This window comes from Penicillium argentinense, assembly GCF_028826775.1.
Source record: "Penicillium argentinense strain IBT 30761 chromosome Unknown utg000004l_segment0_segment0, whole genome shotgun sequence".
Lineage (NCBI taxonomy): Eukaryota > Fungi > Ascomycota > Eurotiomycetes > Eurotiales > Aspergillaceae > Penicillium > Penicillium argentinense.
Window position 1 is genome coordinate 2545124 of NW_026622663.1, and position 21733 is coordinate 2566856.

Genomic DNA, 21733 nt, shown 5'->3' on the forward strand with positions numbered 1-21733 from the left:
ATCATCGGGACAGGCACCGTAATTTGGTTCGTTCGAGTCCGTCAGCCTCCTGCCCACCGAAAATCGCAGTCAAGGCATTCAAGGCATATCGACCTGTGGTCATTTACCAATGTCATTATCAAGTCATGTATATTCAAGAACCCCTTAGCGCAATGGCGCTTAGAAGCGAAAGCTCAAGTTGACGCTTGGCCTTGATGTTCTGAGCGCCGTTGGTCTTGTCGCCTGGCGAAGGCAAAGCACCAAGTTTGAATACTTTCTTGATTTTCGTGACATCTGAAATTTCGGACAATGTCTCGTCATCAAAAGGAACAGGCTTTCCCTGGACAGAAGCTTCCAGATGGGCGGCGACGGAGTCATGTGTTATCTCCGGAGACACGGCCACTTTGACGACCAGCAAATCTTTGGTGGAGTCGGTAATGCCGAACTTGCGGAAGGACTCGGCGATCTAATAGAATGAGTCAATGGCCTCTAATTTTGGAGTGCAGCGGGTCGCAACAAACATTGTTAGCCGGATTCAGCGCGAATACAATCTCCGAGTGCACGTTGTGGGACTTGAGTCTCTCATTCATGTAGTCATTCACGGCTCGAAAGATACCTGCCGTCGCATGCGCCCGTGAGAGAACCTAGAGATTTTTGAAATAAGCCCTTGAATTTCTACTGTCCTCATTGAGGGGTATATAGACGCACCATGCTCGCATCGATAAATGCATATTCATATTCCTTATTGCCAGAAAGCAGCTGCTGCCTCAGGAAGGCGGAATTCTGGACATCGCGGTACAGGACCACATACGCCGGGAGTGCTGCTGGTAAGTGAGGGACATTGAGGGTTTCCAGACGCGACGCCATGGTCAAGAACGTACTCGCGACCACCTAGCATGACGTATCTCTGCAAAACCGCGATGCGGACATCCCACTTCGTCACGTGAGTGTTCTGGAAGCTTCGGACTTAAGAGGTGCCGGCATCCGTGGTGAGTAATCCACCTGATATCATGCATCCGTCGCCTGCGGACCTATAAGTCCTCCCCCTCACAACCTGCTTCAACGACATCATCGTCACCATGGCATTCTTTCTTCGGCGTCCGTTCGCCATTTCGTCGGCGCTTCACCAAGCTCCGAAGCTCTCAAATACCGCTCGCTTCATTCACAACTCCACTTTCAAACCCGCCCAGGCAACTAAGCCTCTCGGAACTCAGTCCTCGATTTTCAACAAGTCCCGCCAGACCTTCCAAAATGCCTTCCGCCGAACCTACATGCAACCGACCTACAATGCGCAGACAGGAAACATGTCTCAGAAGCTGATTTACGGTGCCGCCATCGTCGGTGGTACTGTTCTCGCTACCAACTTCATCTTCAACCGCGAGACTCGTGAGGACGGCGGCATGCCGGCCTACGAGCGCAGCTTCCTGAATGAAACTTTCATGCACACTGGTCTTGGTGTCGGTATCATTGGTGTCGCTGCCCGTGCTCTGCACATGAGTGGCTGGTCCTATCGTCTTATGGCTATGAACCCTTGGGCTGTCATGGGTCTCGGTCTGGTTGGCAGCATTGGCTCGATGTATGGAACTTTCTACACCTCGCCTGACAAGTAAGTCATATATCCCTTCCTTGCCCATCCACAAATCCGATGGCCATTTTGCTGACTGTCATACCAAATTAGCTATGTCGTTAAGTACGGCTGCTGGACTCTGTTCAACTTGACTCAGGCTGCGCTCCTTTCCCCTTTGATGTTCATGCACCCTGCTATTCTTGCTCGTGCTGGTCTCTACACTGTTGGTATGATGGGGTCGATTGCCTTTGTTGGAGCTACTGCCAAGCAGGAGAAGTACCTGTACCTTGGTGGTCCTCTCCTTGCTGGTGTGACTCTTGTTGCTCTTTCCGGTCTTGCTCCTATGGTCCTCCCTGCCACCGCCGCTCGCACCTTGATGTGGTCTGAGCGCATCTGGCTGTACGGTGGTCTTGCTGTCTTCGGTGGCTTCACTCTCTACGATGTTCAAAAGATTCTGCACCACGCCCGCTTGGCCGAGCGCGGCTACATCAAGCGGGACGTCGTCAACGAGAGTGTCAGTCTCGAGCTCGACTTCATCAACATCTTCATCCGCATGGTGCAGATCCTTGGCATGCGGAGCAACAACCGCAAGTAAGCCAGCAAGTCTTGGTGTGAACGCCGCCGCTGGTATCTTTTTTCCCTTTTCATATCTATCCACCTCGACCTCTGTATTTTAACGAATAGCTTTTATTTCCCATTTGTTCATGCGTTCCAATTTCGAGGGGCGTACATAAGTGTTGACACAATACATGGGGACATACAATTCTCCACTCTTTCAAAATCCGTTATAATATCTTGAATACTGCAATAGCCATGGGTCCCATACCCGAACATTGATCTTCTGCCCGGCGGCACTCTCAGAATATCATTATTGTCATCTCAAAAGCTAATGAAGTCTCATTTTCGCACTTGCCCGTGTAATTGAAATGGGACTGGGCTGCATATCATGCTCTAGCTGGCTCAAGGACAAGCGTGGGTATACAACTACTTTTGGTGGAAGATCATATTATTAAGAGGAATCGTCAATTCCAGTTATCAAAGTTTGCTTAGTTAGTACCTTGATGAGAAATATTACAGAAGAAAATACACTCTTGGACCTCTGGTTTCACTTGTTTCCCGTCTGTGTTGCTTTCTTCCAGGGACCTGTGACATGACACCCTACACACCGGAACAAGGGAACCATTTAGCCTCGTCGCTTCGAAAAGAAAGATGCCCAGTTGAAGCCCGCAACATCTCCGAGACCCTGACTGTTCGTGATTCTGTGCCAGTCCGCTGGTGAAAGTTTTCGGTAGGTAAGAAGAATCAATGCGATAGTCTTCCAACCTTTGTGCCTGTCACTGGGGAAAACGAGGTGCAAGACGGAGTTTCGATTGTTATCGAGAATGGCCTTGCAGAGCGGAGTCTCAGCTGGATCGCGAGGGAAGCCGTGGACCTGGTGGCAAAGTTGCAGCTGCGATGCCAGTGAAGGGTAGAAAGATCGCTTCGGTCTGAAGGAGAATAGCAGGGAATTGTCGCTCAGGCCTTCCAGATTGACGATTTTGATTCTAGAATGAGTAAGGTAGATTATTTCCTTGTCTGGCTCGCTCCGAGGTTGGTTGTCTACCTTTTCCACGAGACGGATGGTACCAGTGAAGATGTTGAAGATGATGTCGATGTCGTGTTGCTGGTTGCAGACCACTCGCACTTCGTCGGATGCCTCATCTCGTGATATCACTTCGATCGGGTCGAGAGAAGCGTTTTCCAGGTCCAGCTGGCTCGCAGTGCCAGGTTCGGGTTTCTGGCTGAATCGGACGTTAGTAGCGGGCCTTTCATATCTTCATTTAGTTCTAGTCGCGTCAAGGTCCCAATGATACTGGACTTACACTAGAGGTGGCATATCGCTTGAATGGGCCATCTTTTGCTGGGAGAGTTGCTGGATGTTGAGAGGGGTGGCGGGTCCCTCGTGGCATAGGAGTTGCCGGAGGCAGGTGAAGCGCGGGAGACAGCAGCGGTGCTGCGAGTTATACATACCCCCGCGTCGCACTTCTGGAAAGGCAGACTCTGTCCTCCTGAACTGACTATTGGCATTGATCAGCCAAGGCCTCTTCTGATTTGTTGTATTCAATACCGGTGACTGCATCTGTTTCCGTTCAGACTCCTATGTTCGAGTACCTCAGTCTGGTTTGTTTTTCTATATAAAGCAGATTAGGTATTCCAGTCCAATACTTACCAAGGTAATCCCAAGCCCTAGCCTCACAAATGAGGAATTCAAATTCTAAAGTACCTCACTATCATCCAAAATCTGAAGGGATATACCTCCTCAACCGATGCTTAGGATTATGTCAAATAGTTGGTTATCTTCATGCTCGAACTACGTACTAATAGTAGCTAGCAAATGCGAAAACGCGTCTTGATGACATCCGATTGGTTCAACACCAGTAACTATAGAAAAAAATAGTGTTACAACGAGGAGTTCAGCAGCTAATTCAGCACGCTCATGCCTGAACGCGTGGTATTGCATGATGTAGTTGCTCGACTGGATGTCAGAGCCGTAAATGAAGGGCGCGGACGCTAACCGAAACGGGCGGTCTGCCAGCCCAGAGCTTTTCCCCATCCGCTCTCTCGCAAGTCCCGACCCCAAATCCTCGCCTCTCCGTCGACCACTGCACACGCGCCACTCTCATTTCGAATCAAAATTCCCCGACGCTTTTCCTCTTCACAAATTCGGCATGTCGAACGAAATGGAAGTCGACCCTCCTGTCGCCCAGGACGGTGCTCCCTCGCAATCCGAGCCCCAAACCAATGCAGGCGCTGTTGCTGTGCGCAGTATCGAGGGATGGATCGTGGCTGTAACGAACATTCACGAGGAGGCTGCCGAGGAGGATGTGACCGATCTTTTTGCGGATTACGGAGAACTCAAGGACTTTCAATTGCCTCTCGATCGACGATCAGGCTACGCGAGGGTAAGTCACGCAAGCGGCTTCGTCACCCGCTAAACGACCGTCGCAACAAATCTCCAGACTTGCCAAAGCTTCGTACCTGAGAGAATTTCTTCTCACAATGTTTACACTAGGGTTATGCCTTGCTGGAATACGCAACTCTTCCCGAGGCCGAAGCGGCCATCAAGAACCTGAACGGCTACAAGCTGCTGGACCAGACGATCGCCGTTGACTACGCCTTCGTTCGCCCGCCCCCATCTGGAAAGTCTAACGATGGAGGCCCCAAGGGTGGTCGTGGAGGCCGGGGTCGCAGCCGCAGCCCTGGCCGCAATCGCAGTCGCAGCCCGGATGCGGACCGCAACTAGACCTCTTGAACGATGGAGCACAGCTAGGAATGTGCACGATCAGCCACTTTTTTTGATTGATATTGATACCTGGAACCATTTCTTTCTTTTCTACCTTGTCATTTGCCCCCATAGCGCTACTTTTGTTTCATACCTCTCACCGAAGCGCAACAGATTTTGTTGCATGCAGACACATAATGGGAACTCGTCTTCTGAGCCGAACTCTCCTCCTTCTGCAGCTATCCCAATTTGCTATCTCGAGCACAGCATTTGGCTCGCGCGCAAGAAGGTAGGGTCGCCGTCCTGGCATAACGTTCTAACTTGTAAGTCAAAGATCTTACATTCTTTATATCTTCTTCGCAAATTTCCAGTACATAGGACTAATTAGGCCCCGGAACGAAGGATATGCATATGACCTGGATTGTGCCTTCGACCTAGTACTAGGTTTCAAATGAAAATCCATTTAAATACTTCAAATTGTTTCCGATGGCTGATTCGAAGTGGTATGGAAGGGTGCTGGCTCGCAGTTCTCATCGCCCGGCGGAATTTTCACAGACTCCCCGCCATGCATCGAAAATGTTGCGAACCTTAATCAGGTGTTCAAACAATTGTATACAACTCAGGGGGCATCGAGTCAGAGACCTCTCCAGAGTGTCCGTTCCGAGATTGGGAACTATGACCCAGAATACATCTTCGGAGAGAAAAAGTTAAACCAGATTAATGAATGCCTAATTAGCAAATAAGAAGGCACTCAAAGCATGGGCAAAGAGCGTTTCTCGCAGACCATGAGACATGGATTGATAGTATTCATCATCAAAAACAATACCCCGCTCACCGTTGTTGGCCGGTCGGTCAAAGATTGCCTCGAATGTAAGAACCAAGGGCTCATTTTCTGTTTGACCATTTTTTTACAATGACCTGCTTGGAACAGTATGGATTTTGCGTTGAAGCATGTTGCCGAATAAGAGGTGGTTGGCCCCAAAGGAGCAAGTGAGGAAGGATTCCGGGCGGAGTCAACATCCAGTTCTCGACAATAAGCTTCCCACTTTATTTGGCGAGAAGTATGACAATACGGACATCTCCTGCAGAGATAGCAAACCAAGTAGCCGCATTCCTGCGCAATTGTGGTAAGCTTGCTAACGCACCCGTGTCGATTACAATCGTTGGGTATCCCCATCCTGAAAATCGAGGTGTGCGTCGAGATGGTTGTTTATATACCTCGGCCTCCTTGAACAGACCTGTAAGTTGTCTTGCCTGACGAATGCACGTCAAACGCATCAAATCCCAATTTGATAAAACTCGAAGAGGATATATGTGGTCATTCTTTGAGTAGTATTCTCATGCGCTCCACCCGGTATGACTTTGATCAGACCAACAGTCATGCCACCTGGGATCGAAAATTAATGCGGAGTAGATCATGATGCTCTTGGTCGATTCTTCGAATATTCTGCCCCAAGAGGCCTAGAATAATAAGCCATTGGTTCGGGTTCGTATTTTCATCAAAGGAGTCCAAAACGTATGGGCGCTGGCCCGAAACTGGCGAAATGACGAAAATCGTCACACAAAATGGGTCGCCGGTAGCCCGGAGATAAAGGAGGCTGAGGCTGGAACGGAGTCTCGTGAAGCGCACTTCGTATCGAAGTACGACACGCGTGGGTCTTCGGGGTCAGAAAAAAGGGAAGCCATCGTAGAGGTGTTGGAGAGGTATTGTGGCGTAATTATGAGTAGGTCATGCGGCCAAGGCTCGTTTTCCAGTTTCAGTAGGGTTTTATGCCCGAATCATAGGAGATTTGTATCTCAACCTCTTAACAGTCATCAAAACAGTCGCCCAAAGTCATCTGAACGGTCAGCTGAACAGTCACATGCAGTCACCGACACTATAATATCCACCACTCCTAATCTTGTACAGTCGATGTCAACAAGTGTTATGGAAATGAAATTTTATACCCTGTTTCTAGTGAATTTCGTATGTCGGTGCTGGGTCAGCCATCAATCGGAAACCGGGCATCAACATGGGCGAAAAAACAGAAGTGAACTCGCCGTTACAATCCTCGTTGGCGAGCCGGTGACTAAGCTGGGGACCCAGGGCTCGAGGGCTCTCTCTTTCCCCGCATCCGAGGCTGCGGGCGCCTCCAGACAACTCGGGTTTGTCTCCGTTCGCGTTCGGGTGTGAGAAGCTGTGGTGTTCTCCTATTCTTATAGAGGAGGGTCGTACCTCGCATCAGGACAGACGCTTCCCAGGGCAAGATGACTCCTCACTCCCTTATCCAGACCCCTGCTGGGCTGTCTTGCTCTCTATATACGATCCTATCGATATTCATGCTTTCCTTTTCGCCTCTAACCAATGCGCTGGCGTATGCGCCTCAAAAACCTCTTACAGAGATACAACCAGACGATGGTCTACATTCAGGCGCTCAGAGTGGCCTCTCCGTCGAGGCCGGCCTCAAAGACAGCAATGCGACGGAGTTGTGGAGCTGGTCGCCACCCGTCGAGACATTGCAGGACCTCCTCGGCGCGCTGCGTGACATGCAAGACCATTATTTTGTGCTGTGGATGGGTACTTGGCCGACCAGCATCGACTGGACCGCTGCGGTTCTGGGAACCCATGTCGTCGCAACACTGTCGTCGTATACCTCTTCTTTGTCCAGCGATGCCGATGCTGAACAGTCGCCCAAGCCAATTTCTCTTGCAGCTGAGAATACGGTCAATACTTATTTCAGCCAAATGGCGACCTTCTATTTTGGCGAGAATGCTTTCAGTCTGAGGAACCAGGCTTACGACGATATGCTATGGGTTGTGCTGGACTGGCTGGAGAATGTCAAGTTCCAGGACCTGCACACGGATCTTCACTACTCGTCGCCCAATTCGACCTCGAAGCAAGATTGGTATGGGACTCAGTTCCGGCACTCTGCCGCGCACCGAGCCCGGGTCTTCTACGAGCTGGCATCTGCGGGATGGGACAAGTCTCTTTGCGGCGGGGGCATGATCTGGAATCCGACTTTGATCCCCTACAAGAACGCCATCACGAATGAGCTCTATATATCTGCAAGCATTGCGATGTACCTATACTTTCCCGGGGACCCCATCGACTCGCCGTTTATTGCCAACTCACAATCCAATCGGACATACCCGCACAATCCTACTCACCTCAAAGCCGCCGTCGATGCCTATGCATGGCTTAAGAAATCCAACATGACTGGCGCTGGTGGTCTTTACGCCGACGGATTCCACATCAGCGGCTGGCAAAGCTCGTCCAACCCTGGCTCCAAGAAATGCGACGAGCTCAACAAGATGGTCTACACCTACAACCAAGGGGTCGTTCTCAGCGGGCTGAGGGGACTCTGGCTTGGTACTGGTAACCAGGACTACCTACGTGATGGTCACGAACTCGTTCACAAAGTTCTTCGGGCCACCGGTTGGCCACAAACCAAGTCGAACAAATGGGCGGGCCTCGGACGCGGCGGCGTACTGGAAGAGGCCTGCGACTCGCATGCCAGCTGCTCGCAAAATGGTCAAACCTTCAAGGGAATCCTCTTCCACCATCTGACTGAATTCTGCCGGCCGCTTCGCCCTCAGGAGGAGCGCTTTTTGGCGGATGGGAAACGCCAGCCCATTGCCGATGAAGAATGGGATGAGGTATACGCTCGCCATCTTATACGGTGCCGTGCCTATGGACCTTGGGTTGAACATAATGCCCGTGCTGCATTGGTGACCCGCGACGATGATGGGAAGTTTGGTACCTGGTGGGGAGTTCCTTTCCGGCAGTCGACCTCTGCTCTCGAAGAGACAATGTCTAGTAGCAGCCTACCAGCTGGTGCTGTGGATTACCGTAATTTCGATGTCACCTTCGATGCTTCGATAATGGATGGCGTGCCGCGTGACTTCAATGATCGCGGACGGGGTCGGACTGTTGAGACTCAGTCTGGTGGTGTTGCGGTCCTCCGTGCTCTGTTCCAGTGGCAGACCACCGCTGCCCTTTCCTGATTATACACAACGTATACTGGTGTTTTGGGGGGTTGTTATCATTACCATTATCATCTCGGTCTTTGGCGTTAGTGTGTGAAATGCATTTTAAATGATACATTGGAAACGATCGTCTTTCGGGTATCACCGCTCAATTCCTCTCCCTATACTCTGATATCAAAATGAGGGAGTGGGCATCTTTGTGGAGTAGATAGGCAGCTATCATGCTATACGGAGGACCCCAACCTCCTCGCATCTGTGAGGGTAGTTGATTTTGGTTGTCTGCATCTGATTTCATGGAATCCATATCAGCCAGCCTCTCTACATCCCCCAGCCTTCTACATATGCCAAGTTCCGCACCCAGGCAACATTATAAACACCCCTCTATCCACCAAGCTTTCCAGCCCGTGCACGAGGCCAATCCACCTCCCTAGTCCGCGATAGTCCGCGATAGTCCTCCGGATCTACTTGCGGAGCAGTTTTGCCCCACAAGGAAAGGAAATCAAGGCACAACGAAACAACGACAGATCTGAAAACAGGATTGCTCGATCGATGGATCGACACGAGTGGACCGATACTGTTAGTCGGTTAGGTTGTTCAAGCGACGGGTTCTGTGTGACAGTGACGTCGAGGAGCCTCTGAAGCGGAGCTAGCAGAAATCAATAGAACACTGCAGCCTTTGTGCCTGGATGGGGAACATGCAGCATCTGCCGGTTGTGTCCACGGGTCTGGCTGGTTGGATTAGCAGCTGGATTGCACCTCATACAGCAAGGGTAGGAATTTCAAGATATTAGAGCTCAGGTTGATATACGAATAGGTATGTTCTGTGTTGATATGTTGGACGAACGAATAGTTAATCAGACTCGGGTGGAATGTCTTGTCTCTCACGCCCTATTGTACTTTTCGTAGGTCACATGTAAGATGGACCCCTCTCTGACAGCTCGAGCAGAGCAAAGGCAACGGTGTTGGCCACCATTGCTCGTACAGGCAGAGTGTTGATGGTGGGCTGGTGCTGTGGTGGGTGGTGGTGGTGGTGGTGGTGGGGGGGTGCTGCAGCTGCAACCGCTGGGACCTCCAACCTCGGACGAGACTAAACGAGACTAACTACGAGGGTGTGCATTGACAAGCACGACATGATCCACCAGGGCAGTGCAGCTCGGTCGAAATCACCCTCCGACGTAAAACAACATGAACCTGATGAATATGGCAAGGTGAAGCCGCGAGACAGTCTGACAGTTGCGGCGAAGATACGCCGAGGACAGGCTCCTCCAGCATGACTAGTACCTGGATGAAGTCACGAAGCTGAAGCCCACTGCGCCAATTAACACCAGCTTGCTTAGTGCAGGCTCTCAGAGTCCCCTCCAAATATGGACGGCGTGATTGGCCCTGCGAGCGTGGGAAATGTTCCGCAAGAAAAAAAAAAAGCGACTAATCGAAGGCCATCCACCCGCGCTAACCCAAACCTCGCGCGCCATCCGCTGCGCTGCCTTCTCTACCCCCCTCTCTTCGTCGAGCCAGAGAGGCCTAGTGTGGAGGACGGAGCCGGTGAGGGTAAGATGAAACACGTTCGTACCGATGGGAGGTGGGAGATGTAGGGTAAATCAGCAGGGCGTGTAGATCGTTGCGATCTGGGCAAGCCAACACGCTAAGGCAAACAGGAAAAATACTTGGAGCGGCATTATTGGAGGCGACGATGACAGATGCCAAATAACTGGCACTGTCTTGTACCGTAAGATGCAGCATGGCCTCGGGTCTGGTGGGCGATGTACGTGGCTTGTCTCAATCGTCTAACGGCCGCGAGTCAATCGCCTCATGTGTCTCACTTGCCCCAGATCTCACCACCGCGAGGCTCAACCCGCTTCCTAATCTGGCCATCCATTCGACTTGTTTGCCGCTGCTCTACTACAACCATGAGTACTATCTGCTGTCTACTGTCTACTCTCTAGGAAAATCCCCACTGCAAGACAATCGCACCGTCACACGGCCAGGGTCTGAGCGTGGCACCTGACTTGGCGGAAATCCAGGATCGCCTGCCACTGGTTCTGCCGTGGAGGGGTCGATACCCTGACCATAAACAGTATGGACAAGATGTACATTCTGTACCTGCCATACTGTATACTGGAAGCATGGAAAACTGGAGCGATAGAGGCTTCAGTGTGGGTGGTTGGGAATTGTCCGATCGGAACCCACAACTGCTAGTCTCCTACGATCACCGTGTACACATCCACTCCGACAGAGACCTGGCACAGACGGCGTACATACCAGAGACCGCTGATTCACCGGGATATCCCATGTACCGTGTTGGAGCACAATGTGCAGCGGAACGCCATCCCCGGAAAAGTCGTGCGCAAGTGATGGAGTGGCGCCGGCACTTCTGATTCGAAGTCTTCATCCGACAAGCCACTGCCGGGGACGTGGGCCCCGTCGATGTCGGCTCCGGTACCTGGTGTTGTTCGTGATCTTGACCGGAGGGGATATGTGTGCCCAATGCTGCCAGAGGGGGTGGGGGCGATAGACTAGCACAATATCAACTGTGCTAGCGCCATTTGCTCGTCGTGCTTGATAGTGCTCATTCGCGGCAATCCATGGATGATACACGATTGTGATATACCTGGTCCCCTGACATACACTGGCACCTGGTCAGCGTCTGTACCTTGAGGTCGACGCTTTCAGCCGTTGCATTCCAGTGGAGGCCGGGGATCGGCAGGCTGGATGACCCTGCCTGGTTTCACCTCCTTTTAGTCGGGTGCCAACCCGTCAAATGGTGGACACACTTGTCGAACCCACAGGAATGGATCGTCTGCCCAAGCGTCGAGCGGGCGCAGATTGGCTCGATATTGGGGTGCCGTCTCCGGGCTGCCGGATATGAGGAGCCCTCCACTAGCCCTTAATAACGGACACGAGCATCTACTATAGCGTAGGTAATATTTGATGTTCATTCATATGCTAATATTCTAAGAGCCATATATTCATCGGACTACTTAAATGCTTGTAGTACACATTCTTGTACATTACAGTCGTTCCATGGGGAATCGACATAACTGGTCGATGACTGGTTAGTCATCCTCTGCCGAGCAGAATAACGGGGCCCGGAAATGAACTCCTCAGCTCCATGGTGATCGTCTGATGGGGCCTGCAAATTTCGATTCGATACTCCTGCCAGTGGGAGTATTCGGGAAATTGATGGTTCCTGGCGGATGGCCGTCCCGACGTTAAATGAAGTACCAAACTGCGGATAGCCGTGAGCAGAATTCGCGATGGGGCAAACGCGGGAGTCGTCCGAAGTTACGGTGCTCCAACACACGACGCCCTCCACCTCATCGCTGCCGTGTCCATCCCTTGTTCAGGTTGATACCATGGTCATGGCTACTTGTAAGTGTCAAGGTGTACAGAAGGGGGGGGGGGGGGGGCTATAAACTCCCGTGGACCCGGTGTTATGGCGTCATGGGCACCAGGTGCGGCTCGATCGACATTGCATAGCGCCCCCTCTCCCCTGAGAGGCGGAGGACGAGGCGCTTTCCCCATACTGCCGGGACGAAGCGCCAATAACGAGGCAGCCAAAAGTACAGGTGACTATCTTACGGTGTACACGAGTCGATCTCTCACTCGTATACCAGTACCCTAGGTATCTTGCTTTTACATACATTTGGGAGTATGCCTATATACCAACAAATTCTACACATCCGAGTACTTTAGGTATACTCGGCCATGTATCCTCCACAATATATTGCTAGTGATTAATATATTATCGGACGAACTATGCTCGGGGATTCAGACCCAGAAAAGGCAGGAATACGTACGTGTTCCTAAGGTTCGGTAAAACTCCAAAATTTCCATCTGGCGGTGGAAGTCGCGCTCTTGTTGGTCGACGCGAGCGGAGTCGCTCCCAATTTCGGGCCAGTCACGAGCAGCACCGCGCCGTGCACTAGTATTGTTAGTAGTATGTACTGTACACTACTGGGTGAGTAAGTACCCGTACTTTGTTCGGTTCTGCGCGGTGGGGGAAGCGGTGTACCGGATACTTCGAGAAGGGGCACGCCGAAAGGGGGGTTCCTCTCCACCCGATCGTTCTTCACTCCCGTACACATGTACATGTACCTATACAAATATATCTACCTCATGTACATACCTAGGTATTGGTGTACGTATTCATCCAGTGGATTGAAGAAATGACACACAGTCATCGCGTTGGACTAATGCGATGATTCACCATGTTCACGTTTAGGAAAATATCGGATGGCGAGTATCTCGCTAGATCACTGCTAGTACTAGCTCCTTAGGGTAGTCCCCGACAGGGGCAAATTCTGCAAATTTCCTGATCCATCGTCCAAGCTGGGTTACCCTGGGTACGGAACTGTATGGAGGGCCTCTTGTGGCTGCCACGCGCCTACGGTTTCTTTCGGACGATCCCTCAATTCCCAAGGGACGCCATGCTCCACTTTCTCAATACGTGCGAAGATAGTCGTGGGAACCCCGTAGGAACCGAAGTCACTCTCCTAGTCGCTGCGTACGGCGAGGTACCGCGCTGGTACTACTGGCTCCGCCGCTGCGTGCCCGCCCCCGTCACTCGCCAGTCACTGCGGCACCTCCCTTGTGGCCCTCGACCAGTACGATGGTACCGCTGCGTAACGCCGATACCCTCCTCCTTCCCTCCCTATGAGCTTCTTTCCCTTTCCCAACGTCCTCGACCGATTTTCAACTCTCCTTGCTCTTTTCTTCCCTTCCTTTTTTCACACTCCACCCACCCTCGAACCCGGCTCGCCATCTCGACTTGTCCTCCCCGGCCGCTCGCCCCTGCTCGCGTCGCCCATTTGCAAGATTCGCCCATTATCACTCTCTCCGACCTTCCCCCACCGACCCCGGTAGCTACCTCAAGCGTAACACAGATTCTCTCGTCTGGGGTACATCGCTAGGGGTAGACCGTGGTCGTTCAGCATTCGTTCCGACCTACGATTCTCACCATCTAAAAAATCCCATCTTGCCGCAAGCAGCAACCCTGCCAACCTACTTTTCCACACCACCCCCCCTTCCCAAAAAATTCCATCTCACCCACCTCCTGTCTGGGACCGCAAATCTGCCACGCTGAACCTCGTGAAATTTTCCCTCTTCGGCTGCGTTTGTTGCGAAAAACCTCCTCTATGGCCTCAGACACCGAAATGAACGAAGCCTCTCCCGTGCCCACCTTGCCGCAACCCAACGACGGTGGCCGCATGCATATGTCATCCCTGTCATCCTCTTCATCCATATCCGACGCCGAGACCGAGCGCCGAGGTCGCTCGGAACGTCCGCGCATGGCGAGTCGCAAGCCCAGCGCATCCATACTCGTCCCCCGGGACCATCCTGAAATTGAGATCGAGGAGGAAGAGTTTCCTCCTGACGATGCTCGTGCGATGAGCCCTCGACGGAACTCGGCCGATCTGGAGCGATTGGGCAAAGAGGCACGCCAGACTCTTCAAGAGTGAGTTGATTACCGGATTTTGTCCCATTCTCTTACCTCTTCCCCTCGAACTTCGGAGGGAAGAGACCCCTTGAGATCAGAGGCTAACAGAGAATCAAAACAGGCAAGCCAAGGCTCTCCAATCTTCCCTTTCAGCTCTCGCTGAGCGCATCGATGCCGTCAAATCGGACCACGACAAACTGGAGAACGAGAACAAGATCCTGCAGGATTACATCGGTGGCCTTACCCGCAACATGACCAAGGCCGAAATGACCCGCAGTTCCAAGGCACGCAAGGCGCAGAAGTAAATCCGTTTGTGATGAACTCAGAAGCGTCGCAGGACGGTGGGAAGATGCCACATCCTGCCTATGATCCGGAGGTGGACCAAAAAAATTCCCATATGGAGTTTCTTAGAGCCGCCACTACGTCGAGATTTATGCCGATGATTTCTGATTCTCTTCACACCTTTTCTAACGACCACATCTCTCATCATACGTCTTGTTCATCGAGGATCCCGATCTCCCCCCCCCTTTTTTTTCCTCCCGGATCACGAAAACGCGATTCACGCTCCTTTGCTAATACGTCGCATGGGGGCAACTCAAACGCTATGTCTCTTTCTGAACCATTGCGAGTGGTCTTGCCATGATGAAACTATCACTTGGTTCTAAAGAGGATATTACACCCGTGTCACTGTCGCCACACTGCATTTCCCCCTTATTCTCGGCTACCCGGCTGGTTTCGAGTGGCTACCCGACACCCTCTTCTTCGTCAGTTTACGCCACAGCTCGTCACAAGGCTCCACCGCTCCTTTTGGAACCGGGACCGACCGTTGAACCAGTGATATCCAGCGCTCAGTGCTTATTTACTCAAGGGGGTTTATTGGGGATGTTCCGTGACATCATTGCATATTTGAGCATTGCCAAGTGGCCCGCCACCAGGGCCTTGGCATCCTCGAACCATCTATGATCTTCCTTCTGCAGCCACTCACCGGCGTCGACCATGCGATGTCATCGCCAGCGGGACTGAACGATCCTTCTTCGCTATTGTCGAGATTACTGTGACCTCATCCTTTTTTTTTTTTTTTTTTTTTTTTTTTCCTTTTTTCGCTCTACGCGTCTCCTCATTTGGCGTTTTCTACATTCACATGTTTCTTTTACTCGGCGGCTCGTTGCGGACTCATCTTTTCTATTTTTACCACCTTGTACTTTTTTTTTATCGGATGCATAGCACCTCGGGCGTTTCAGGGACTGGGACCTAGACTCGATTTGATTGAATGACTCTCTTACTGGAACCGCAACTGGAAATGTTTTCGTCGTCATAAGGCATTGCATATGGTCATGGTCATAGTCAACAGCATGACGGCGTGGAAAGTGGAAAGCATCTACGGGTCATTTACGGAGCAGTCCATTGTTTATTTCTTTGATCTTCTCTCTCCCTTCACTTCTGATAGCCTATCTCATTTTTCGTTCCCTTCTGGGGGATGTGGAATGAGAGGCAACCTTATACATCTGCTTTTTTCTACTTCATTTCTGTTCCTTTCGGTGATGAACTGGCTTCGCACCTTGGTGAACTGCCTACCTTGCTCCTGCTACCGTCACGCCCTGGGTTTTCTGTGCATGTCTCAAGTCCCCAACCCTTTTTGTTCTTATTTGTCATACTCTAGCTTGCATAACTGGTCGCATGAGGGTTTTACCATAGTAAATGGAAATATTTCAAAACTATCACAGCTTCCGTGAATAGCTCAACCTGACCCTAAATAACCCAGTAGTGTCTGAGAAGAGGCTGTGCACTCCAATTTTCTGACTTGTAGTAAGTAGTCGCCGTTAGCATTTGAGTCACAATTCACAGTGGCTGCGGAATCTTCAAGATCTGATTCGTCTCTGCGTCAGTTGAACGAAAACGAGATACCGACAGCGGAGCCTTGGAACAGGGAAGTGCCAGGATCCTACATTCTGCAGATGCACCCTAGTCTCTTAATGTCTCCACCTGTCTTGGTTGGTGCATACTACGTAGGCAAGTTGTCAATTGACTTCAGGCTGCTAGAGTCAACGTCGTGAATTTGTGAATATAACCTTTTGAGATATCTCATTGCCTACAAATCAATTTCCTTCCATGATTCCAGTCGGCTTCGCCCTGTTCAATTCACGGCCAGACACCTGTTATTTCAAAATTAATTTACATTAGTATTGCGTTTCCCAATCCTAAAGCTCAAGGCGTTTCTCACTGAACCTTTTCAGGAATAGTCAAATGAAAATACCGAGTATATATCTCGAGCTTGCGAGGACCAGCTGTCCTATATGATCTTACATGAACACCGCGAATTCTGTTATTTGCAGTATCCACGGCTATGAAAATGATATTCAAAGTGTTGTCGTAATAGCTCAGGCATTATAAACATTTTTAACCGTTCACTGGGTTGGTCAATTCCAAGGCTAATATCAACATATGCAAAGACCAGAATAGATACTACCTAGGAACAGTGGCTCTATTAAGTGTGATCTGCGATTGGACCATCTGATAGCCCCTTCCTTTGATAACGATCATCTTCTCTAGATCTTACGGCCTACAGCTACCTAAATTGTTATCGAGCTGGTCTTTGATACTTCACGTTTATCTATCCCCCACGACAAGAGGTCAATAAAGGTTGCGATTCAATAACCACCACTCGCTTATAGCCGGCTTTTTACGTTTGACTGCGGCATTGGCTGTGTCTTGACCGTGAGACATGGACATAGCCCTTGAGAGACTAGTGTATGATTTGATTGCCATACATTGATGTAAGGTGCGGTAATATCCGTGATCTTGATAATTGACATATCAACACCGAAATATTCCCTTAGTTATACTGCCGCCCAAGGGTCAACTGCAACCGTCAACATCTATATGGAGGCAAACGTTCCGTTGCAAGGCACCACACAAAAATCGGCGAACAGTATCCCTTCTGGAAAAGAGCTACCCACCGCAAAACTAAGAGTACTGCTGTACATCAGGACTATCGATATTTACGTGTGACCTTGCCGCGTCAGTGATACGAGCCAAGTACCAAAAGGTCAATAGCACTGCCGTTGACCTTTAATCCATTTATAGCGAGGAAAGCAACGCCGTATGGCACAGATACGAAAAATTGGACAGAGATCAGGAAAGAAGACGAGAAGTAGAAGCCAGATCGGGGATCAGTACGAGGCCCTCATTGTAGTCCTGATAAGGAGCTGATTTAAAAAAGTTCTGTCCGTGTGTATGTGTTGGTAGTGGGGTGGGGGATTGGAGAGTGCGCGCAAAGGGGACTCTTTAAGGGGGTAGTTAAGAGGCAAGTAGACAAAATAACAAGGAGAATGAAAGAAACGAAAAGGGGGAGAAGACTGGACCGATCCCAGGGTTAGGAAAAGTGCCATGCCGCAAGACGAACGAGGGGTACGAAAGCCCCAGCAAAAGGCTTCGAAGTCAAAAGAAGAAGAAATAGCATCGGAAACAAATGACAACGTCTCAATCCTTAGGCCGTTAGGCCCTGGGCGAGAAATCGGAAACTCATGACCAACGCTATTTTGCTGCCCTCTTTTCTAAGATACCTTCACTCCGCTTGTGGCCTTCCTGCGCCGAGTGACCCATCACTCAACTCCCTCTCAGTTGTCCCATCCGCCCCAAGGACGCGAGTCCATCATCGAAATCTTTTTAATTTTCCGTTTACTCGGCGGGCTTCTCACCCTCCTGGGCGGGAGCAGCCTCTTCCTCCTTCTTCTCGGGGGCGGCACCACCCTCCTGGGCGGGCTCGGCCTCAGAAGAGGTCCAGAGAGTCTACAAGGGCATTAGAAATGGTCTATGCGAGAGGATTCCTTGTCGGAGTAGCCACAATGACTTACCAGGTTGTCTCGGAGGAGCTGCATGATCAGGGTGGAGTCCTTGTAGCTCTCCTCGCTGAGGGTGTCGAGCTCTGCAGACAATTGTTAGTTTCAACACATCATTGTAAATCAACTGAACAAAGGGGGACTGACCAGCAATGGCATCATCGAAGGCCAGCTTGGCAAGGTGGCAGGCCTGGTCGGGGGAGTTCAGGATTTCGTAATAGAAGACCGAGAAGTTGAGGGCCAGGCCAAGGCGGATGGGGTGGGTGGGAGCAAGGTCGGTCTGAGCAATCTCGGTGGCAGCCTTGTAGGCCTCGAGGGAGGCATCGGCGGCACCCTTGCGGCGGTCGCCAATGGCGAACTCGGCGAGGTAACGGTGGTAGTCACCCTTCATCTTGTGATAGAAGACCTTGGACTCACCGCTCTGGGCGGACTTGATGAGGTGGTCGTCGAGGACCTCGAGGATGTCGTCACAGATCTTGGCAAGCTCGGCCTCGATCTTTTGGCGGTACTCCTTAATCAGAGTAACCTGGCCCTCGTTGCCCTTGGACTCCTCCTTCTGCTCGATTGAGGTGACGATTCTCCAGGACGCACGGCGGGCACCAATGACGTTCTTGTAGGCGACAGACAGGAGATTCCGCTCCTCAACGGTGAGCTCAACATCGGCCGAGGCAACGATCTTCATGTTCTCAACCATTTCTGAACAGTGCGTCAGCGATTTCATTCCGGGGGCACGATTCTTCTGCGGGTGGCATGGAACATACCTTCATAGCGCTCAGCCTGCTCGGCGAGCTTGGCGAGGTAGACGGCGTCTTCTTGACCCATGGTGAAGGAGTTCTAAATTTATGAAAATTTGTGGTTAGCTTTCTTCTCTCTCACAGATGATGCTGGCACGGATGAACATGGGGTTGAGGAGGAATGTTGGAATCACGCCATCGACATCATCGATCATCGCCAGCGACCGGGAGGGGTAGAAGCCATCGACGGCCTTTTCAGGGATGAGGGGCCCGATGCGCTCGACTCCGCATCCCAGAGGTATTCTGGTCAGACCAGGACCCTTCCTCTCCGGTGGAGATCCATGACGATCATCGATTGTTGACAGCCCAGTCTCGCTGGCGTCGGGGCTGTGCGTGTTTTGAGGGGGGGGGGGGTGTCAGGTGTAGCGGTCGCGGGAACGGGGCCGCAAGTAAACAAGGGAACGAAGACGAATGGCTTCCCTATCGTCAAGCGGCGGCGATGCGATCCCAGCGATCAAAATGTGGGGGAAGGAATTTTCATTCCCCCTCATTTGAATTGTCCCCAATGGGTTCCCCGTTCGTGGTTGTGTGGGTTTGGGAGGAGGGGGAAATGTTGTGTGGTGATTTGCCAGGCGGGGAAGAGGCCAGACGAGAAAATAAATTTAACGCGACGATACACACTTACCTGAACTTTGAAAAAGGGAGAGGAAAGAGGAGTCGGAAAGAGGATGGGGGTGTGGATGGAGTGGAAGGAGAAGGGGGAAGTTGCGAGAGAGGGAGAGGAGAAGGAGGGGGAAACACAGAAGGCGGTGTTGTTGGGATTTACGCCTACACCCGACCCCGACACTGGAGTTCCCATGGCCGGGCCATGTGCTGGCTGTGGCCGGTCTGATCGATTCCATTGCCCATATCGCCCTCGACTAGTCCCCCCTTCATCATTGCCCTGCTGTGCTCATCGCCGACGCCATGCACCTCCTCGGCTTCTCTGTGGTTCGGTGGGCCTCCTCCAGCGTCATCCCTCATCCGGCGCCAATCGTCCCGGCCATTCTGAGGGCTGAGCTGCCCATCCAAGGCAGACTTGCCCTACCTCCTGCCTCATTTCTTCGAAACAACTTTACCCACTGAGATCCGGGAGCCTCCTGGCCTAGGCCTCGTGCCCCTGGATCTCCTGGACGTCTCGTAGCCGTTCCATGGTGGCTAAATAATGTACTGAACTAGTAGTAGTCTTGCCTGCCATCTACGGATTTGCCTTCTTCACACCATCCGGATCTCCCTGATCCCCCGACTCTAGTAGTCATCCGTAAATACGAATCTCTAGCCCCTCATGATTCTCATGATCGTACTGAGTCGAATGGGAGCCCGTTCACTTATCGCAGAGATTTCCTGCTGACATAATACATTATCTAACGCACCCCGGACAGATCACCTGACAGGATCTTGGCGCGTGTCGTCATGGGCTGTCAGCTCACCTGCCATACCCGGCTGTAACTCTCCCTCCATCTTTCTCTCTGTTTTTGCTTTGTCCCCTTCTCGAATCTCACAGGTACATCAGACCACCATTCACAATGCTCCGCCAATCTATCACCCGACCGGCTGTCGTGGCCAACCGCGCTCTCTGCCAGCGTTCGTTCTCTGCCATCGCTCCTCGAATGGGCGAGGGCGACACTGGAGCTCCTCGCTCCGGAGGTGCCGCTGCTGGGTACGTGGTTCACCCTTGGCTCCCTATATCCCCTGCTTCGCCTTTCATTCTGCGATGACCGTTGTGGCGCTGCCTTCATAGTCGATAGAATTGCGTGGCCGCCCTGCCGCTGCTGTATGACATCATCCGTCGCTGACATTCGTTGCCTTCTAGTGACCAGTTCACCAAGCGCGAGGCTGCCCAGGAGGCCCTTTACATTCGCGAGAAGGAGCTTGACAAGTACGTTTCCTACGTTGGGCATCTGCCCCACCCATCTCTTTCTCGAAAGTGCGATAGCTAATGCCGATTACCTGCACAGACTCCACGCGCTGAAGAAGAAGATCGCCGATCAGCGTGCCCATTTGGATGAGCTTGAGGGACACGTGTATGTTGATATATCTTCTTTTTTTGTTGCTGCCCTCAGGCAGGAATTTGTCAGACGAATGCTAATCCCTCGCTAGTGACAAGTTGACCAAGGAGCAAGGAAAGTCTGGCAAGAACTAAAGCCATCACACCGAAACCTAGAGTTTTTCTCGCCTACAAGCGCATTTTCTTGCTGTACCATACATCTCCTCTCTATGGCCGGGCTTTCTACTGTAACCAGATGGTGGTCGTGTTTACAAGCGGCATATGACTAGAACAGACCGAAGAGTACAGCATGACGAGAGTCCCTTGTTTAAACCAACTCTTGCAATCTTCACGTAAATCTTACAGACTACAAGTCCGAGAGCTCTTATAAAATACCACAGCAATCATCTGTTTAAGTATCCGTGTTCTGATCGGTAGACCAGAAGTTACATGGTCCTACAAAGGATTTCTTCCACGACATGGTAGTCATATCTCGAAGAGTAACAAACATGTCGCTCCTTTGGAATGAGCGACCATAGAAGCAGACTATGACAACTACGGGTTGGTCATGAGTTTGTCCACTCATAATACTCTTACTAGAACTTGTTGGGCATTAGTACATCCGTTCTACTCCCTTTAATAAGTTCAAATGTTTTATTACTTCATACGAGTAGCTAAAGGTGAGGATGCTGCGGTCAAGAAGATGGCAGTGAATTGAACTGAGCAGAAATATCATCATTTGTTGCCATATTACGCCGTTCTGCCCCAAAGCCACAGGGGCAGACCATCCGAACTAAACCCGATGATGTACACTAAACGATAGAGCGACCCTCAGGATGGTCCTCATCCCGGTATTTGGGCTTGAAGAGCAGTGCAGAAGGTAAAATATGGTCACTCGCATAAGCAATTCTAGCTAAAGCACA

At 51.3% G+C, this 21733-nt stretch overlaps 10 protein-coding genes across 10 annotated transcripts; 5 read left to right on the forward strand and 5 right to left on the reverse strand.

Moving 5' to 3' along the window:
* Positions 1 to 133: 133 nt before the first annotated feature.
* N7532_003852 (EKC/KEOPS complex subunit CGI121/TPRKB) lies at positions 134 to 846 on the reverse strand (the record flags this gene model as incomplete). Its single annotated transcript, XM_056616346.1, has 3 exons — positions 134 to 445; positions 501 to 623; positions 688 to 846. 3 exons carry the CDS (start codon positions 844 to 846, stop codon positions 134 to 136), a joined length of 594 nt encoding a protein of 197 aa, XP_056476703.1.
* Positions 847 to 1058: 212 nt separating this feature from the next.
* N7532_003853 (Bax Inhibitor family protein) lies at positions 1059 to 2141 on the forward strand (the record flags this gene model as incomplete). Its single annotated transcript, XM_056616347.1, has 2 exons — positions 1059 to 1585; positions 1658 to 2141. The coding sequence occupies 2 exons, from the start codon at positions 1059 to 1061 to the stop codon at positions 2139 to 2141; spliced, it is 1011 nt and encodes a 336-aa protein (XP_056476704.1).
* A 588-nt stretch (positions 2142 to 2729) lies between these two features.
* Positions 2730 to 3422, reverse strand: N7532_003854 (uncharacterized protein; the record flags this gene model as incomplete). Its single annotated transcript, XM_056616348.1, has 2 exons — positions 2730 to 3327; positions 3409 to 3422. The coding sequence occupies 2 exons, from the start codon at positions 3420 to 3422 to the stop codon at positions 2730 to 2732; spliced, it is 612 nt and encodes a 203-aa protein (XP_056476705.1).
* Positions 3423 to 4254: 832 nt separating this feature from the next.
* Positions 4255 to 4829, forward strand: N7532_003855 (RBM8 family RNA-binding protein; the record flags this gene model as incomplete). The annotated part of the gene is made up of 2 exons (XM_056616349.1): positions 4255 to 4488; positions 4599 to 4829. The coding sequence occupies 2 exons, from the start codon at positions 4255 to 4257 to the stop codon at positions 4827 to 4829; spliced, it is 465 nt and encodes a 154-aa protein (XP_056476706.1).
* Positions 4830 to 5536: 707 nt separating this feature from the next.
* Positions 5537 to 5985, reverse strand: N7532_003856 (uncharacterized protein; the record flags this gene model as incomplete). Its single annotated transcript, XM_056616350.1, has 2 exons — positions 5537 to 5700; positions 5727 to 5985. The coding sequence occupies 2 exons, from the start codon at positions 5983 to 5985 to the stop codon at positions 5537 to 5539; spliced, it is 423 nt and encodes a 140-aa protein (XP_056476707.1).
* Positions 5986 to 7127: 1142 nt separating this feature from the next.
* N7532_003857 (putative glycosyl hydrolase) lies at positions 7128 to 8792 on the forward strand (the record flags this gene model as incomplete). Its single annotated transcript, XM_056616351.1, has 1 exon — positions 7128 to 8792. The coding sequence occupies one exon, from the start codon at positions 7128 to 7130 to the stop codon at positions 8790 to 8792; it is 1665 nt and encodes a 554-aa protein (XP_056476708.1).
* A 5117-nt stretch (positions 8793 to 13909) lies between these two features.
* N7532_003858 (short coiled-coil protein) lies at positions 13910 to 14516 on the forward strand (the record flags this gene model as incomplete). Its single annotated transcript, XM_056616352.1, has 2 exons — positions 13910 to 14229; positions 14333 to 14516. 2 exons carry the CDS (start codon positions 13910 to 13912, stop codon positions 14514 to 14516), a joined length of 504 nt encoding a protein of 167 aa, XP_056476709.1.
* A 3373-nt stretch (positions 14517 to 17889) lies between these two features.
* artA (14-3-3 adaptor artA) lies at positions 17890 to 18872 on the reverse strand (the record flags this gene model as incomplete). The annotated part of the gene is made up of 4 exons (XM_056616353.1): positions 17890 to 18000; positions 18066 to 18136; positions 18198 to 18746; positions 18812 to 18872. The coding sequence occupies 4 exons, from the start codon at positions 18870 to 18872 to the stop codon at positions 17890 to 17892; spliced, it is 792 nt and encodes a 263-aa protein (XP_056476710.1).
* A 34-nt stretch (positions 18873 to 18906) lies between these two features.
* On the reverse strand, positions 18907 to 19807 carry N7532_003860 (uncharacterized protein; the record flags this gene model as incomplete). Its single annotated transcript, XM_056616354.1, has 2 exons — positions 18907 to 19171; positions 19617 to 19807. The coding sequence occupies 2 exons, from the start codon at positions 19805 to 19807 to the stop codon at positions 18907 to 18909; spliced, it is 456 nt and encodes a 151-aa protein (XP_056476711.1).
* Positions 19808 to 20349: 542 nt separating this feature from the next.
* N7532_003861 (uncharacterized protein) lies at positions 20350 to 20966 on the forward strand (the record flags this gene model as incomplete). Its single annotated transcript, XM_056616355.1, has 4 exons — positions 20350 to 20483; positions 20637 to 20702; positions 20782 to 20847; positions 20924 to 20966. The coding sequence occupies 4 exons, from the start codon at positions 20350 to 20352 to the stop codon at positions 20964 to 20966; spliced, it is 309 nt and encodes a 102-aa protein (XP_056476712.1).
* Positions 20967 to 21733: the final 767 nt, after the last annotated feature.